Source organism: Schistocerca americana, chromosome X (genome assembly GCF_021461395.2).
Source record: "Schistocerca americana isolate TAMUIC-IGC-003095 chromosome X, iqSchAmer2.1, whole genome shotgun sequence".
Lineage (NCBI taxonomy): Eukaryota > Metazoa > Arthropoda > Insecta > Orthoptera > Acrididae > Schistocerca > Schistocerca americana.
This window is the reverse complement of record NC_060130.1, coordinates 704,357,331-704,374,250: the sequence shown is the minus strand read 5'-3', so window position 1 is coordinate 704,374,250 and position 16,920 is coordinate 704,357,331. Positions and strand designations below refer to the sequence as shown.

At 43.3% G+C, this 16,920-nt stretch overlaps 1 protein-coding gene and 1 pseudogene across 1 annotated transcript in view; one reads left to right on the top strand and one right to left on the bottom strand.

Moving 5' to 3' along the window:
- LOC124556836 (myrosinase 1-like) overlaps positions 1 to 16,920 on the top strand; it is a 260,034-nt gene that overhangs the window by 200,176 nt on the left and 42,938 nt on the right. Inside the window, exon 11 of the mRNA XM_047130853.1 lies at positions 5,988 to 6,125. Within this exon, the coding sequence (XP_046986809.1) occupies positions 5,988 to 6,105 (118 nt within the window). The 3' untranslated portion in view covers positions 6,106 to 6,125. The remainder of the gene's footprint in view (positions 1 to 5,987; positions 6,126 to 16,920) is intronic.
- Positions 12,286 to 12,403, bottom strand: LOC124557258 (annotated as a pseudogene).

Here is a 16,920-nt window from a genome sequence, read left to right as displayed (position 1 = left end):
TATTTTCTTTTTTTACGTTACTTACACTGCAAATAAACCGAAGTAATCCTCATTATATTGTATTTATTAATATTTTCATAGCAAGCATGAAAAGGAAAGGCAAAGGAAAATTGGGATTGCAAATAAATTCCAAGACCGGATTGTACTTAACAGCTTCCACCAGGACTCAGCAAATAACTCTGCAAAGAGGGATTGTAATTAAAACATCCGATCAGACTGGTAAGTCGGGAATGCTCATTCGTCGACGTCGATCGAAATACTCTTTTTAGCGTCACGTGCAATAAAATGTTTACATTCTTATTTAATGTTTTCAGGTTGCCAGTACCAATCGGCTTGCAACCAAACCCTAGACTATCAAGGGGCAAAGTAATAATCGTGGAACGATATGAATAAACAACGTAAACCACTCGTATACAGCGTAATATCCTACAATCCCTACTAGAAAACTATGTATACCTACAAGATAACAATGTCGCAGATTCAAAAAAATGGTGGATGAGAACGTGGCTAAATATTTGTATGTCGTCATTATTCCACTAAAACCTGGAAAACTTAAAACAGCCGGCAAAACAAAATTTTTGACTGATGTAATTAAGCCCTATGTGCAGGAGAGCAAATTTCCTCTGTTAATTAACTCGTGGAGAGGACAAACAAATCAACGACTATACGTGGAAATTTTTAGAGTTGAAAAAGAATTCCCGCAATGCAGCACTCAAGTGATTCCTCCCAAACGCATTTCATTAGTGAAACCCTGCGGTGTCTGTTTTTATGGTAATGTGAAGAATTTCATGGAAGACATTCAAAACTGCTTTTATGTCATCCAGAGAAAAAAAGAAACCAGAAGACTGCATGAAAATACATTCCATTATACATCACAAGCTACCCCGCGAATATTAAGCACGGATTGCTGCCACACTGTGCAATCAGGGATAATTTTTTATGACTGTAAACAGTTTATTTATTCTATAGAAACTTGGAAATAACCTCGTAATTGTAAAAATGCAGCGTTTATAACATGTGCAAGAAGTCGAGAAAATTACTGCTTCCCCTGTTTTAACTACGAATGTCATTCCAGCACGTGTAAATCATCAGCTGAAAAATAATAAAATTAATTTTTTAGATGAACTTCTCGAGAACGCCTTACAATTCCTTCCTGGAAATTTATTTGCAATGAGACATTTTCCTATCCTTTTCCCTTTCAAGGCTTTTATGAAAATATTAATAAATGCAGTATATTGAGGATTATTTCGGTTTATCTGCAGTGTTAGTAACGTAAAAAAAGAAAAATTGGTTTCACTAGGGGGACTCCAGCCTACGATACTCGGATTACCGGTCTCAACTCTTTCCTCTGCGTCAGCCGCTGCCTAGCACTCTCACATAAATGGCTCAAGCCTCGCCCGATACGCGCTGAAAATGTTACGCTCGGCCATCAGAAGCTCCCACTTCTGGCACTTTCACTTTTGGCGAAGCCCTGCATGTACTCTAAATTTGGACGAGATCTATGATAAGTAGGTGTGGTCCCCTTATTAGATGAGAAGTCTAACGCTCTTTTTAAAAGGCAAGATAAATTATCTTGCTCAAAATGGTTCAAATGGCTCTGAGCACTATGGGAATTAACTTCTGAGGTCATCAGTCCCCTAGAACTCAGAACTACTTAAACCTAACTAACCTAAGGACATCACACACATCCATGCCCGAGGCAGGATTCGAACCTGCGACCGTAGCGGTCGCGCGGTTCCAGATTGTAGCGCCTAGAACCGATTATCTTGTTGACGAACCGCAAAGATGTGAAGGACATACGTGACGAAATGGGAATTTCTGTGGGAAAAATGAGAAACTGTCGGAAAGAAGAAAATGATGCCTGGAGGGAAGGCTGCAGAGGAGGCGATGACTTTGCACCAGGAACCGAGAAGGTCTGTGTTAGGGAGCACTGACAGATTTCTAGAAGAAATCGATACAAATTGCAAAGCCGTGCAACTTAGACTGTTTTGCTGCTTTAGAGTCCAGAAATCTGATTAAAATATCAGAAATGGAAGTTCCCAAGTTTGTAAAATGTTTACTTGACAATTATGAGATTTCTGAAAATGTTATCCTTGCGGAAATTCCACGCCTAAGATGATTTCTGCAAGCTGCGGAATGTTCCTGTTGTGTACATAGTTCCGCGTAGTCAGCGCGTACACAACTTTCCCACTAGAGCGCTCCCCGCTAAACACAACAGCGCAGGCGCAGCGCTCGTCCATCTCCGCACTATGAGATGGCTCTGCCATAGAGACGGACCAAATTCTGCTTCCGCCGATCCGCGTTTTAATATGTAACGCAGCCAATGAGATTGCTGCTAATGTAGAACCTTTTCTCCTCGCGGATCAGTCTCGCGCAGTGATACATGAACGCGCGAGGTATTATAACGAGTGTACAGACCTCCGATTAGGGAGTCTGCATTTGTCTGTACCAGTCCGCATTAGTCTGTACCAGTCTGTACGAGTTCTACATTAGTCTGTACCAGTCTATAGTCAAATTTCAGTCTGTGCCTAATAAGATTACCATATTCCTGCACATAGCCATGAAGATAAATGTATAGACACTTTTGTCAAGTATCAGAGATATATGTGAGAATAAGATTAACGTACCAATACCAAAGGAACTACAGATTGTCAATTGTAAATAGCATCCAGAAACAAGTTAAGTAATTTTTATGCTTGTTATTATTTTAATAAATGTGTGTGAAAATTAATCAAGTTCTGTTTAAAGTTGGTCACCGTCAATCTGCTACTCTAAGCGTGCAAGTGGCCTTTCTATCGTCTGACCTAACGGCTGTCCGCCCCAGTAGCTGAGTGGTCAGCGTGACGGATTGCCGTCCTCTGGGCCCGGGTTCGATTCCCGGCTGGGTCGGAGATTTTCTCCGCTCAGGGACTGGGTGTTGTGTTGTGTTCATCATCATTTCCTCCCCATCCGGCGTGCAGGTCGCCCAATGTGGCGCCGAATGTAATAAGACCTGCGATATGGCGGCCGGACCTGCCCCGCGAGGGGCCTCCCGGCCAATGACGCCAAACGCTCATTTCCATTTCCACCTAACGGCAGAAGATAAACACGCCACGATAAGACCACGAGACATATTGCTGACACTCGCCTACTTCGCTAGAGCGGCAAGTCAAATAATCTGATGGTGTGTGTACTGAAGGTCTTACAGTACGCACACCACAGTTCCAGAAGAAGAGTCTCTTGGATGGACGTATTTAAGATTCTTACAGTTAGTTTGTTGAATATGAAGTTTCCGAATTTCTTCGTAACCTCATTTGGGCGTTAAGATTTTTCTTAATTTTGTGTGTTTCGATAAAGTCATGTGAGAGGAATTTTTCAAGTCTCAGACTAATTAAGAAATATCTTAGCTCATTATAAGTCAGTCACGACTATTTAGTTTGACAGTTATGTCAATCGAAAATTTTGTAGCTGAAGGTATCGATTTTCAGACGCAGTTCCAAAATTTGCAGCAGAATAAGCTAGAAGGATGAAATTCTAAGTTACATGTTAAAAGTCATCTACCACTAGGAAGATTGTTGGTTATTTGTACTGTTTCATAAATAATCAATGACACTGTGTTATTCACAAAACTGCGTTTTATTTCTTAGTTTCCATTCATAAAAAATGTTTGCAATGTAGTTAGCATTATATGTTGCTTACTTAGGAACCTGTATCAAATAATTTCTTCAAAAAATTATTCGGTTCTATATAGTATAGAGTACCAAATATTCCACGACTTTGGTGTTGGTATACATATCTTCATCTAGAATTCGTTTTCCAGTCCACATGATTCCATGTTTTCCGAGGGATGTTCCCTATAGCTGTCGTTCTAGGCGATCCCAAATGCAGAATATTTTCCTGAACTTGTCTCACGGTAACGAAAGTCAACAACGCACCTATATTCGCTTGTTTCCTTCCAACTCAAATTCTGTGCTTCTTCTTCTTCTTCAGTTGATGATACTTTCTCTACTACCCATTCCATGAACTTACAAACAAGTGTATTTAAATCATTATACTTCTTGAAATAATGGTCATTTGTCCTTTCATTGTTCTTCGAACTTTCTGAAGTCTTTGTGTTTGTAAGCCGTTGAGCTGTTGACAGGCATTGTTATGCGGAGACTTGCAATGTCACTTTATCACGACGAATGTGCTTGTCACAACATCTCTCCACTTTTCTCTGTAAGAAGAGGAGGCTATTCCCCAAGGTCCGATACACGGCTTCTTGCACACAAATATGTAAACCACGATTTAAAATTTAATGCAGTTTACGTATCCTGTTGACAGTTTTCAACGAAATTTATGATTTTTTTATGACCCAATGTACGAGAAACAGAAGAAAACCGAAGAAAAATATGTTGCCATATGTAATCACATCACTTGCTTAATACAGTTATAAGATTAAACCAGCACTGCTAAATACACTGCTCAACAAAAGGTTGGAATACTATCTTAAAATGTAGTGTACGATACTAGAGGTCTCACTGACCTAGGCACTTCGTGCATTATCCAGTTAGAGCACATACTCTGGACGGTGTTTACTACTGGCATGCTTTGTGGCCGTTTCCCCGTCAAGCAAACATAACGCTGCCGCAGCAGCACACCGCGAGCAGTCCAGTATCAACAACAGCTTCACCCAGTTTGTGTTCAACACTGCAGTAAAGTTCCATGTAGAGGCATATAAAACTTTGATAGAGTAAGGATAGTGGCTTTACTTTCAGCAGGTTACACACAGCAAGATGGTGCCGACAGGTTACATGTCACTCAAAGTGGTGTGTCTAAGCTGTCGAGAAACTGCAGAGAGACGGAAAATCTGAACGCTAGACCTTGCAGTGGTCGTCCTGGCATGAAAACACCAATGCAGGGTCGTTTCCTCCAACTGCCGGCTCACAGGCGCCCAACATCAACTACCAGAAATATCGTAAATGACTTCTCCCAGACAACAGGGATCCGTATCTCAGACCAAACAGTGCATAGGGGATAGCATCAGGGTGGTCTTCATTCCAGAAGACCAGAGAGAAGTTTTTCACTGAACTAACGAAGCCGACGCATTTGAAGGACCTGGGCTATTGCACATCAACATTGGACCATTGCAGAATGGAGTAATGTTGTGTTTACTGACGAGACCAGGATTGGTTTGCAACCAGGCAATAGACGTGTTAGGGTTTGGAGAACCGCTAGACGACACCAGGAACGCCGATATATTCAGGAAGTCCATCCGTCTGCAGGTGGAAGTGTAATGTTTTGGGCGGCAATAATGATGGGACGGCAGACCCCTCTCAGCTCCATCTATGGCAATTTGACTGGTCCTCGATACCTCCAAGAGGTCCTAAAAACGACTGTAAGGCCCTAAAGACGTGAAGTCGGTCACAAATTCATCGTAGCCGATGACAATGCAAGGCCACACCGTACCCTGGCAGTGCCTGGGTATCCTCAAATGTGCAACATCAAATGAATGCATTGGCCAGCACAGTGCCCAGACTTGTACGCAACTGAAGATGCATGGGAACTGTGGAAGGTGGCCATTGCACAGCGTCCGAATTCACCTGATAATCTTCAGGACCTCACTGAAGCTGCCAATGAGGAGTGGGACCTCACACCCCAAGATAAACTTGGTGGTCTCATCCAGAGCATGCCTCACAGAGTGGAAGAACTCATGCGTGTGCGAAGTGGACATACTCACTACTAAAGACTAATAATCATCATCATTATCATCACGATATAAAGATTTTCACTGTTCCTGTTTTCAAGATGTACACTTAGGAGAGAGCCTGCTTAGTTTTTTAATGATTTTTTGTAACTAACTAAAATCTTTCTTGTTTTCAGAAGGAATTGTGTTTATTTTATTTATAAGGTATTTTACAATCAGTGGGTAAACTATAAGAAGTCATTATAGTAAACTCCGTGTTATTCCAAACTTCCGTTAAGGTGGGTATTTGCTTTGGTAATAACTCTGTTAATTCCGTTTTCAGGGAGAAGTTCGGATTATTCCACGTTGACTTTAATAAGCCAGATCGACCTCGAACACCGAAGGACTCCGTAAACTTCATAAAGAATGTTTTCAAAACCCGCAAGTTACCAAGAGATTAATGAAAAAGATTTCCACTTAGGTAAGTTATTACATACTCTAACAATATTACGAAAGACTTGCTAACGTATTATCCATTAATCTGTAAGATATGTACATCACAATTAACTGGTTTTCTGTTATATGTCGTTTATGTCTAGCGTTCAACATAAAATATCGATTCCTAATTATAAACAACTGTTAACAGCCTTCTTTAATTTCAGAAAAAATGAATTATCATTTTTTTAGAATTTTTCAAACTGAAAAAGCTGTGTGTTCCCTTAAACTTTCAAGAAAGTATTCACTAACATACTTTATTTTCTTTACCACCCAAATTCACGCTACCACTTAAAAGAGCTTAGCGCCAGACGGAGATCTGCATTTTCAGTTGCACACAAAACTGGATACATCAGTTCTGTTTTAATAATCAAACATTTTAAAACAAAGGAAATCAGAATGTTATAGTATGGTATGATTGGCAGTATGTGGAAACTGTGAATGTGCCACATTGAAATTACAGTGCAGTACGCTGCATATTACTTGCTTTTGTATTACAAAAAAAATGGTTCAAATGGCTCTGAGCACTATGGGACTTAACTGCTGAGGTCATCAGTCCCCTAGAACTTGGAACTACTTAAACCTAACTAACCTAAGGACATCACACACATCCATGCCCGAGGCAGGATTCGAACCTGCGACCGTAGCGGTCTCGCGGTTCCAGACTGCAGCGCCAGAACCGCGCGGCCACTTCGGCCGGCTTTGTATTACACATTTCTCAACAACTTAAATCACCAATGAAACAAATTTTCAGTATTATTTGATTATTCTTGGTGCACTGAAGATGTAATGCAATTTTGACCTGTTACAAACTGCTGGCATACCGAGAGACGCAGATAATTTCACAGATTTTCGCCTCAAGTTTGTGCTTTATTTGGTTTCACGATGTTCAAAATGGTTCAAATGGCTCTGAGAACTATGGGACTTAACTTCTGAGGTCACCAGTCCCATAGAACTTAGAACTACTTAAACCCAACCAACCGAATGACACCACACACATCCATGCCCGAGGCAGGATTCGAACCTGCGACCGTAGTGGTCGCGCGGTTCCAGATCGTAGTGCCTTGAACCACTCGGCCACCCTAGCCGGCGTTTCACGATGTAAAAATTTCTTTAACACACACATGTTGATTGAAATGTTGTAGCACTTTTGCAACCTCATTAAGGAAATGTGTGCATTTAATCTGAGGAAAGCAATGTAGACATCCTCGGTAGTTTTAAAGTAAAAGGACTTTTCTCCAAAACGGTAATTACCTTGCAGGTCAGTCAGTTACATCTGCATGTGCATAGGGGCGCTTTCAGTTGACATAGCAATCAATCTCGAAAACAGCTTGGAAAAAGATGTAAGACTGGCAGTGTCCTCAAAACATTTAGGAAACTGTCCTTGTAATTCGTTCAAGGCCACAACGAATTCTTCAAACTTTACATTTCCTTAGACGTCAGTGACCTTAGCGAATTGGACCATGTTTGTCAAATTTTGGCCTTCTATAGTGCGATTTAATTTTTAAATCCACCCTGTCAAATCAGAAATAAGTTGTTTTTCGCCTTTAAATGTCTTACACTGGGCAATGTGATGTCAAGTAAACTTAAATGTAAGTTCTGCAGTAGATCCGAAAGATCTAATTTTCCTTCCTGCACTCTTTGTTCCTCAATAAATTCAACACTAGCGTGTTTTAAATCGAAAACTCGTTCCAGGCATTCCCCTTCTCTTACCTAACGCACTCTGCAGTAATGTATAAAGTCCCACACTCTTCTTTCAGTTCCTCTGGAAAATGCGATACTGCAGTGCCCGTAACCATCGAAAACTGTTGCAACAGACAGTGCAACATAGCGTGCTGCTTCAGAAATTTTACTATTCATACCACCAGTTTCTTCGCACGTTGCATTCCTCCAACTTTAACACAAAGTTCTTCTTGATGTACAGAACAATGAATCCTGTCTGTCAATCGTTGTAATTTTTTTACTCTTTCATTGTGAACTAACTCTTTAAATTCTTCGTGCATGTTATTGTAATATCGTTTCATAGTAAATTTGAAGTGCTCAAAAATGTTCAAATGTGTATGAAATCTTATCGGACTTAACTGCTAAGGTCATCAGTCTCTAAGCTTACACACTACTTAACCTAAATGATCCTAAGGACAAACACACACACCCATGCCCGAGGGAGGACTCGAACCTCCGCCGGGACCAGCCGCACAGTCCATGACTGTAGCGCCCTAGACCGCTCGTCTTTGAAGTGCTCCTCGCTTGTGCGAGTGCATAATATATATGATCATTCTCATCCCTATCTTCTGTAATTCCCATTCATTTTTAAAGGCTTGTGACTACATATCGGTAAACAGCCTCTTTTTGTGGACCGAGCCACTGGACCTGCGAACGTCCTTCACACTATGTTCAAATAGTGAAGGGTAAACAGCGCTGACACCACGATTCTGCCGAATTGAAGAGAGTTGTGCCAACCAAAGATGCCAAACAGCAATGCTAAACGAACTGTCGCGCCGTACATCGTACTTCCGAGTAGACCCGACACAGGCCGAGCCTTGGCCCGCACACCTGGCTCGCGTGAAGTTTAGCTCGCTGTGGCCGGTCCTGCCCTAATCCGAGCTCGTGCTCCGTCTCTAACAACTTCGCTGTCGACGGGGCATAAATTCCAAATAATCCTTTCTTCCTAACACCTTGTTGACAGCGAAACATTTTACCTGGGAGCTGTGCTAAGTGTGAGACAAAGTTTCTGGGCTGCATTATAAATCTTTTATTTTACGGACTAGGGCGTGACTATTGGGGATGGAATAATTGTTCTCGAAAACAAACGATTTTTTCAGAGTGTCATGAAGAAATATGGCTAATTCATGGCACACGCTTTTCGTGATATTAGAAATAGAGTTGAATTGAGAACGAAGTTTTGGGGGCCGAGGGTTCATGTTGATGAGCATTTTCTTATGGAAACGTTTGATTAAAAATTTTGCGTCACTGATACCAAGTTGTTTTCACTAGACATCAAAAATCTTTATACAAACGTTCCCGTGCAAGAAACGCTTACGGCCGTGGAGAACAATTTAAGTCATTTCAAAAAAGAACTTTCAGACGAACAAATCACAGACTTTATGAATCTAATTACAGTCATAGTCAAATACAACTACACTCCTGGAAATTGAAATAAGAACACCGTGAATTCATTGTCCCAGGAAGGGGAAACTTTATTGACACATTCCTGGGGTCAGATACATCACATGATCACACTGACAGAACCACAGGCACATAGACACAGGCAACAGAGCATGCACAATGTCGGCACTAGTACAGTATATATCCACCTTTCGCAGCAATGCAGGCTGCTATTCTCCCATGGAGACGATCGTAGAGATGCTGGATGTAGTCCTGTGGAACGGCTTGCCATGCCATTTCCACCTGGCGCCTCAGTTGGACCAGCGTTCGTGCTGGACGTGCAGACTGCGTGAGACGACGCTTCATCCAGTCCCAAACATGCTCAATGGGGGACAGATCCGGAGATCTTGCTGGCCAGGGTAGTTGACTTACACCTTCTAGAGCACGTTGGGTGGCACGGGATGCATGCGGACGTGCATTGTCCTGTTGGAACAGCAAGTTCCCTTGCCGGTCTAGGAATGGTAGAACGATGGGTTCGATGACGGTTTGGATGTACCGTGCACTATTCAGTGTCCCCTCGACGATCACCAGTGGTGTACGGCCAGTGTAGGAGATCGCTCCCCACACCATGATGCCGGGTGTTGGCCCTGTGTGCCTCGGTCGTATGCAGTCTTGATTGTGGCGCTCACCTGCACGGCGCCAAACACGCATACGACCATCATTGGCACCAAGGCAGAAGCGACTCTCATCGCTGAAGACGACACGTCTCCATTCGTCCCTCCATTCACGCCTGTCGCGACACCACTGGAGGCGGGCTGCACGATGTTGGGGCGTGAGCGGAAGACGGCCTAACGGTGTGCGGGACCGTAGCCCAGCTTCATGGAGACGGTTGCGAATGGTCCTCGCCGATACCTCAGGAGCAACAGTGTCCCTAATTTGCTGGGAAGTGGCGGTGCGGTCCCCTACGGCACTGCGTAGGATCCTACGGTCTTGGCGTGCATCCGTGCGTCGCTGCGGTCCGGTCCCAGGTCGACGGGCACGTGCACCTTCCGCCGACCACTGGCGACAACATCGATGTACTGTGGAGACCTCACGCCCCACGTGTTGAGCAATTCGGCGGTACGTCCACCCGGCCTCCCGCATGCCCACTATACGCCCTCGCTCAAAGTCCGTCAACTGCACATACAGTTCACGTCCACGCTGTCGCGGCATGCTAGCAGTGTTAAAGACTGCGATGGAGCTCCGTATGCCACGGCAAACTGGCTGACACTGACGGCGGCGGTGCGAAAATGCTGCGCAGCTAGCGCCATTCGACGGCCAACACCGCGGTTCCTGGTGTGTCCGCTGTGCCGTGCGTGTGATCATTGCTTGTACAGCCCTCTCGCAGTGTCCGGAGCAAGTATGGTGGGTCTGACACACCGGTGTCAATGTGTTCTTTTTTCCATTTCCAGGAGTGTATTTTGAATTTAACTAACAATTGTATCAGCAACCCGACGGTCTCGCTATGGGAAATCCGTTAGCTGGTATCGTTGCTGACATTTACATTAACTCTCTAGAAGAAAAGTTCTTCTATTGTTTCTCATCTACAGCTAGGCATCCTGTCCTATATCAGATATGTCGACAATATTCTAGCCATCTACAAAGTACCTGTTGATGGCATTGACCGTATTTTCAATCTCTTCAGTGAACTTCACTAGAAAGTGTCCTTCAGCAGCGAACTCGAAAATGGGGCCCGTCAATTGAATTTTCTTGATTTAACGCTTACAGTAGAAGAAAATAAAATCTCATTTAATGTTTTTCGTAAAGAAACATATACCGATCAGATCGTATCTGCGTCTTCTATGCACCCACACTCTCATAAGAACTCTTTCTTTCACTCTGCTATTCACAGAGCTACTTCTATTCCACTCTCGAAAGAAAAAGTCGAGGAAGAAATTAATCTAATCAAAACGATAGTAGTTAATAACGAATACGAACCTGCCGTAGTGGATAACATCCTTAAAAGGAAAACTGTAAAAACAGTTACTACACTCGGCTCCTCTATCATTGAGTCCAGCCTAAAGAAGAAGTTTTTTTTTTTTCTATTCCCTTATGGGGCCCATCTCCTATCAGATTCAACACGTTCTTAGTGATAAATACAACTGTAATGTCGCCTTTTCAACCAATAATAGTCTGAAAAGAGGAGCTTCAAACCGTAGTAAAATGAATAATAATCTGAAAAAAAATTATATTCATAATTTAAAATCGATCCGTTCCACTTTGAAAAACTCTAGTGTCTATAAGATTCTTTGCGACACCTGCTCTTCTTACTACATAGGACAAACAGGACGTGCCTTTACAGTCAGATATAAAGAACATCTTTTAAGAAAAAATGGTACTAACACCCAAAAATCGCCTTTTGCTGACCACCTTCTGACTACAGGTCACGCTCTTAAAGCTATTCACGATATCAACATTTTGCTCACTGAGAAGAAAGCGCGTAGATTAGATGTTCTCGAAAAATTAGAAATTTTTATACATCTTTCTCGAAATGATGGCCTCATTCTTAATGAGCAGTTACAATTACGTAATAAAAGCTTCTTCAACGGTATAAAACCGTTACTCGATATTTGATTTCGTGTTCCCTCGTGCAGTTACCGAAATATGTTTTCTACCTAAGTCGATTCATAGTTGTTTATACATTAAATGGTTTATACCAACTACATTTCATTTTATACTGTTTTTATATTCGTTGAGTTATTTAGCTCCTTTTGTAATTCTGTAATGGCGTTTTTCAGCTTTTAAACTGCACTTCTAAGCTCTTACGTAGACAAATTATTACCATTTCTACTCTCCTCCTCCAGCACAGGCCATGAAGGCCCAAAGGGACCGACGGCCGCCGTGTCATCCTCAGCACACAGGCGTCACTGGATGCGGATATGGAGGGGCATGTGGTCAGCACACCGCTCTCCAGACCGTATGTCAGTTTCCGATACCGGAGCCGCTACTTCTCAATCAAGTAGCTCCTCAGTTTGCCTGACAAGGGCTGAGTGCACCCCGCTTGCCAATAGCGCTCGGGAGACCGGATGGTTACCCGTCCAAGTGCTAGCCCAGCCCGACAGCACTTAACTTCGGTGATCTGACGGGAACCGGTGTTACCACTGCGGCAAGGCCATTGGCACCATGTCCTCTACTGTCTAATAAAATATTACCTCTTACTTCATGTACTACATATTTCACCTGTCTATATCTGCAATGTTAAGTAGCCAGTTTGTATTTACGTCTGTTAGATGGCACTTTTGTTATAACGTTCACCTGCCCGCAATTGCTAACGCGAGCGCCTCAGTTTGGTGCTACCGCAGCTTGACCTGTATCCTTTGATGTGTGCTTTTCATGGACAAGTTCGCAGGTGCTTATTGCTGGGTGGGCTGCCACACCATCCAGCACCATCCCCTCAAAGTCTGGTGTTCGGACATGTCTCTGGCGGGAACTTTGGCCGATTTTCTGCTGCGTGAACGACCCCGTCTCTCTTAAGTTAGTTTAAAAATGGTTCAAATGGCTCTGAGCACTATGGGACTTAACATCTGAGGTCATCAGTCCCCTAGAAGTTAGAACTACTTAAACCTAACTAACCTAAGGACATCACACACATCCATGCCCGAGGCAGGATTCGAACCTGCGACCGTAGCTGTCGCGCGGTTCCAGACTGTAGCGCCTAGAACCGCTCGGCCAACGCGGCCGGCGTAAGTTAGTTCCACGGAGATAAACTTCTTCCAGTTCGGATGACGTCTGTTGGATTCAAATGGCGCAAATGGCGCTAAGCACTATGGGACTTAACATCTGAGGCCATCAATCCCCTAGACTTAGAACTACGTACACCTAACTAACCTAAGTACCTCTCACACATCCATGACCGAGGCAGGATTCGAACCTGCGACCATAGCAGCCGCGTCTGTTGAGATGGCGTTCTCTGTGCATTCATGCTTCTGTACACGCACTACATCCTGCCGTACCGTACTTTAAATGCAGGTCTGCCAACTCTAAAGATGAGTAACGTTCCATCTTTGTCTAAGTGTCATGTACTGTACACAGGAACACGCCTCACTATGGACACATCACAAGCTGTCTGATGCAGTAGACAACTGACACCATGAATAGTGGTGTGAGTACGGCACAAGTTGCGGTGCATGCAGTCGTCACATGACACGCGTGCTATGAGCTATGCTGCGTATAGTATGTCTGTTTTGTGGTCATGAGAGTACGCTGTTTATCGCCCGCGGCGTATTCCAGTGTACTACAGACACCCTGGATCGGTAGAACTGCGTGCCCCGTTGTAATACATACATTGAGACTGGCGATCGTCGCTTTCAACAGTTACTATGAGCTACGCTGTTGTTATGCTGTGTACGCTGTGTATGTCCATAACACGGTAAAAATGCATTTCCTACCATTGGTTGGTTGGTTGGCTGGCTGGCTCTTTGGTTGATTTGAGGGAGGGTTGGGTTGGGTTGTGTGAGGAAGGAGACCAGACAGCGAGGTCATGTATCTCATCGGATTAGGGAAGGACGGGGAAGAAAGTCGGCCGTGCCCTTCGAAAGGAACCATCCCGGCATGTGCCTGGATCGCTTTAGGGAAATCACGGAAAACAAATCAGGATGGCCGGACTCGGAATTGAGGGAGGGGACCAAACAGCACGGTCATTGGTTCCATCAGATTAGGGAAGGATGGAAAAGGAAATCCGCCGTGCCCTTTAAAAGGAACCATCCCGTCATTTGCCTGAAGCGATTTAGGGAAATCACGGAAAACCTAAATCAGAATGGCCGTACACGGAGTTGAACCGCCGTCCTCCCGAATGCAAGTCCAGTGTGCTAACCATTGCGCCACCTCGCTCGGTCCGACTATTGGATCCCTATCTCGATACAATCGACTGTGGGTTCACTATCATCTGTCTCCGTCTCACCCAGAAGGTTTGAGACACCTTGTACGTTGCCTCGTTATATCAAGTCCTGATAAAGAACAAATTAAAAACTCTCAAACTATGCCTGCCTTAACTTAAATATTCTAGCAATCCGTCGTCGTCGTCGTTGTTGTCTGAGCTTTGTTTGTGTGCAGCTGATGCTGCAAATCTTACATTATATCATCAGTAGTATTATACTGGAAATTTCTTCTCGTTGTCAAAAATATACAACTCCCAACAATTCGAGAAGAAACGTTGAATGGTGTGACGCAATAGCACAACTCAGGTATTTCGGATACACAGAAAAAAATCATAATTTTCGCAAGCGTAATTACTACAAATTACTTCAGATACAAAGGTTCGTTTTCGCTTGCGTGCATCACATTTCAAACGGCAATGATATTTCATGCTGAAGATTACCTGAGATGCTTTTGTGGTGATCCTGTTTCGCTCTGGCATTTTCATTCTCAGCGAGTAGACTTGCTTTATTCTACACGCTATCGAAGATTTTTCTAAACAGAAAAAGGCTGTTTACCAGAGAGTCAACTCATGAATATTAATAAAAATATACATCATTTGTTGTAGTATTTAAATGTATGTGCCAAGTCAACGAATACGCGTCAGTATAAATAGATGTGACGTTGCGCGATGTTATGAGCCAGGGATACACATACAACGCGTAATCATGACATACACTACCCGGGAGATTTCGCCTCGCACCGCAGGCTTAATTAATTTTGGCAGATGCCCTGGTCCCGCCGGACTCGGCTGAAGCAGCAGCTTTTCTGATTTTCCCGTCTTCCCCCCAGGGACGTGAGGGCTCTCACAGGAAGTGTGTAATTGCTATGTGCTCCAGAAGAAACCAAGTCAAAGCGTTTACAAAATTTGTACAACAACTTCCTAACAGATATCTTCGTAGTCTAACAAATAAACTGTTTCATCACATATCCAGTTCCTAACCGTATCGACGACTGCGCAAATACACACACACACACACACACACACACACACACACACACACATACATACATACATCTGTCGCTAACTGCCACAAAGACCAGTTATTGAATGAAATACGGACGTTGAACCAAAAGAGAGATGACGGAGATAACAGTGACCATTCAAACATTGCGTACAGCTGCGGTTATCAGCCAAACTGAAAGAGTTCAAAATATTCAGCGATGTTGCTTCATTTACGGAGTTCTTTTCGCACAGGAAAAATGGTTCAAATGGCTCTGAGCACTATGGGACTTAACATCTGAGGTCACCAGTCCCCTAGAACTTAGAACTACTTAAACCTAACTAGCCTAAGGACATCACACACATCCATGCCCGAGGCAGGATTCGAACCGTAGCAGTCGCGCGGTTCCGGACTGAAGCGCCTAGAACCGTTCGGCCACCACGTCCGGCTTTTCGCACTGGAGAGTGTTGCACCTAGAAGATAGCGTACCTAGGAGCACGTGATGCTTTTTGGACGGTATTTCAGTCTAGTTTCTGGTTTTAGAATTACGTAAAGGAATGTGCACTATAGACAGTCATGAGCAATTTCCGGCATTATCTACTGTTTCTGTTGGTGTGCCGCGCAGGGTAGCCGCGCGGTCTCAGGCGCCTTGCACGGTCCACGCGGCTTCCCCCGTCTCGAGTCGTCCTCCCTCGGGCATGGGTGTGTGTGTTGTCCTTAGAGTAAGTTAGGTTAAGTTAGATTAAGTAGTGCGTATGCTTAGGGACCGATGACCTCAGCAGTTTGGTCCCACAAGACCTTACCACAACTTCCCAACTTTCCTTCTGTCGGTGTTAGACGTGAGGTTATTTTTGTGCAGCATTTGTAAATATTTCCAGTTCTACTCATTTCAATGTTGTATAAAATATTAAAGTTATTGGGGATATATTGTTAATTCTTCAGTTACAGATTTTTATGGCAAGTAAAATTCGATAGATTTCTAAGCTTAGAAAGCTCCCAGGCCGGCCGGAGTGGCCGTGCGGTTCTAGACGCTACAGTCTGGAGCCGAGCGACCGCTACGGTCGCAGGTTCGAATCCTGCTCGGGCATGGATGTGTGTGGTGTCCTTAGGTTAGTTAGGTTTAATTAATTCTAAGTTCTAGGCGACTGATGACCTCAGAAGTTAAGTCGCATAGTGCTCAGAGCCATTTGAACCATACTTCCCAAGTCGTGGACCATCTTGTAACTTGAAACAGAAGGAGGTCTTTTATGTTGCCATGGAACATGTGATATTTGGAGATTAGTTTCGTTAATGTCTAAACTGTTTTATCTCTCTTGAATATGGAAATTTGTGTTGGTTTCCAATCACTTCAATTTCAGAATGTACTTAACTTGTAACTGGTTTTCACTACAACTTTCGCTTAATTTGATTTGACTTACTGATTATTGGTGTGCAGTAGAGTAATGATATAACACATAGACGACTAATATCCCTAGCACTGCACCTCCTCAAGAAGAGCGTGAGTAGATTTTTACTCACAAAATTCAAGAAAAAGTCTACCCTTATTTAGACATTACAAGAAACAGCCTCATATAAGAAGGAAGGGAAAAACTTACGGTGCCAGTGAATTTTAATGGATGTGTTTCTTCTAGTGACATTCATTTTTAATAAACTGTTAAAATTTATTTTAACGTAGGTTTGTTTTGCTAAGCTTAGCGTCAACTTCATCATGCATATTAATATGACATTTTCGCGGTAGCGATCCTTTTAAATGCTATAGAAAATTTGTTCCTAGGTACA